At 37.6% G+C, this 2,309-nt stretch overlaps 1 protein-coding gene across 1 annotated transcript; it reads right to left on the bottom strand.

The window, feature by feature from the left end:
* Nucleotides 1–253: 253 nt before the first annotated feature.
* Nucleotides 254–1,012, bottom strand: LOC308499045 (large ribosomal subunit protein uL30-like; the record flags this gene model as incomplete). The annotated part of the gene is made up of 1 exon (XM_081051828.1): nt 254–1,012. Exon 1 carries the CDS (start codon nt 992–994, stop codon nt 254–256), a length of 741 nt encoding a protein of 246 aa, XP_080907954.1. The 5' UTR covers nt 995–1,012.
* Between the last annotated feature and the right edge of the window lie 1,297 nt (nt 1,013–2,309).

Raw genomic sequence — 2,309 nt, 5'->3', positions numbered from 1 at the left:
CAATGTGGAAAACACGGGGACTTTTCCTTTGGAATTGGGTTGTGATGAGATGTGCCTGACAGGAATATTGCCATCTTTGCCCTGACTCTTCCCCTCCAGTTTCTGAAGATAAAGCAGAAAATAATCTCCTTTGAAGATACTGGACAATAATTCCAAAAAACAAACATGTGCTTCCAATGCATTGTGCTTTCAGATATTCTGGGACGCAGAAGAATTTCATCAATACAAATTCACTGTCACTTGGCACCTGGGTTTAGTTCAGCTGTCGGATGAACTGACTGATGCATTCACCTCCATAGCCAGGTGAGCCTACTTCCTTGAGGAAGCCCACTCTATTCTTGGTAGCATGACGGGCCACGGAGTCATGGAAAGGGCACAAGAACCCTGAGATCACCTGTAAATTCTTCCCCGGGAAGGCAATTTCATGAATGAGGTCTTCCAAGCAAATGACACCAAACTTCCCCAGGTGCTCCTCAATCACTGTGTTCTCTGTCAAAGGGATGATTTTATTCTTGACCTTGGCTTGTCCACGTTTTAAGATGAGTTCCTGGACAGACTTCAGATTTGGAAATCCCCAGGTCACATAAGGTTCCACCACACGCAGTGTTTTTATGGTTTTGGGGGTCACTTTGAAAAAAACACCACTGAAAATCTTCTTCAGGAGAAGCCTTGCAATGGTCCTCTGCACCGTTAAACCCACCCCATTAATCCTTTGGATGCGTACAACAAAGGCCAAGGAATGTTCATCTGGCACTTCCAAAACATGAGGTTTCACTTCTAGTCGTCTGAGGAGCACTGTGTCACGTTGTTGCCGCCAGGGATCGTGTAGGACCCACTCCAGTCGCTTAAACCTGAACTCTTTTCCTTTCCTCTGCTGCTTTTCCAAAAGTGCCTGTTTTGCCTGGGTAGCTTTGAGGGCCTGATAAGCCTTCCTCTTTTTCAGTAGATTTTCTGGAACCAAAGGGATCTTTTTTCTTTGCTCTTCCTCTGCCATCTTTACAATGCTGTGGCTACTGCTACAGGCGATTTTTCTTTGTCAATAAAATAAAATATGTATTCTCTATCATTCTCCTTTACCAAACTTCACTGTCTAGTGGGAACTACTACTATTTTGGCAGCCAATAAAGAAAGCATCTTTACTAAGCCCCATCTCCTAAAATCTTGCCACTATTTTTTTCCAAAAAAATATTCAAAAGCTAGTTCTTATCTTCTTTGAATTTCTGCTCTTGCCAGCTCTCATCTGTAATATTGCAGATTTCTCTTCTAATTGCATATCTCTAGCTTTGTACCACTGCTATCAATCTTCAATTTCAGCATGCAAGTTTTCTTGTTGACCCTGACCTCTCTCATCTGATGGATAATTTTGTTTTCTAAGCAGGTTTTGTTAATGGCCTGGTATTCTGAAAACTTGCTTACTGTACTCTCAAAAGGAACTGGTCACACATGAATCAACTGTTTTTAAGAGGCCATTTGTTGTAGATAAAGTAGATAGTTAAGCCTCAGAAAATCCAGGATTGTCATTTCACTGGAAGATAAAAATTTCCCAGTTCATCTTGGTGCTTAGTTTATCATAGTAAATGCTTCAGAGATAGATTTTTTTTAACATTCCCTGAGATTTTCTGGAACTTTTAAATATGTATTGACTTTACTATTCTCAAATTTATGTGCTGTGAATATTTATTAACAATTCACAAAACACTGCTGAAGAATCATAAATTTAATTATATATCTTATTGTAAGACACACTTTCAAAATGTACAGAACTTTAAGAAGCCTTTTAAGTACTTCCTCTAATTTATTTTTTATTTTAATATTTAGCAAGAAAATAGTTGAGATCCCATCTACACTCACATTAATAGATCTTATAACTGTTGAATAAGTTTGTACATTATATGTTTTGCCATCTGGAAGTTAGTTATAATATGAAAGTTAATATGGAAAATCATATAGTCATACTAAACAAAGGAAAAAAACAAATGTTTGTCTCAGAGGATTATTGAAGGAAAATCACAAATCAATCTTTTCCAAAATGATGTTGTCTATTTGTGGCAATCATTACACTGTTGCAATTATCCTTCAATGCATTTCTCTTGCCAGGTGAAAAAAATTCTCAAGAAAACTGCACATGGTGTTTCTTAGAACGTGGGTAGAATATTTAGAGAAAAATTCCTGTACAACTCAGACCCATCTGTTCGGGATAAAATTGAACGCTGTGGCTTAATAATCTCTTCTCATAAAGAAGTAAACAAGTATGAACTTTACCATCAGACTTTGTCTCATTAGCTATAATTGAATAAATCTTAGCATTG

Source organism: Rhinolophus hipposideros (assembly GCF_964194185.1).
Source record: "Rhinolophus hipposideros genome assembly, chromosome: 6".
Taxonomy (NCBI): domain Eukaryota; kingdom Metazoa; phylum Chordata; class Mammalia; order Chiroptera; family Rhinolophidae; genus Rhinolophus; species Rhinolophus hipposideros.
Note: the sequence above shows the minus strand (reverse complement) of the source record. Positions and strands in the feature narration are given on the sequence as shown.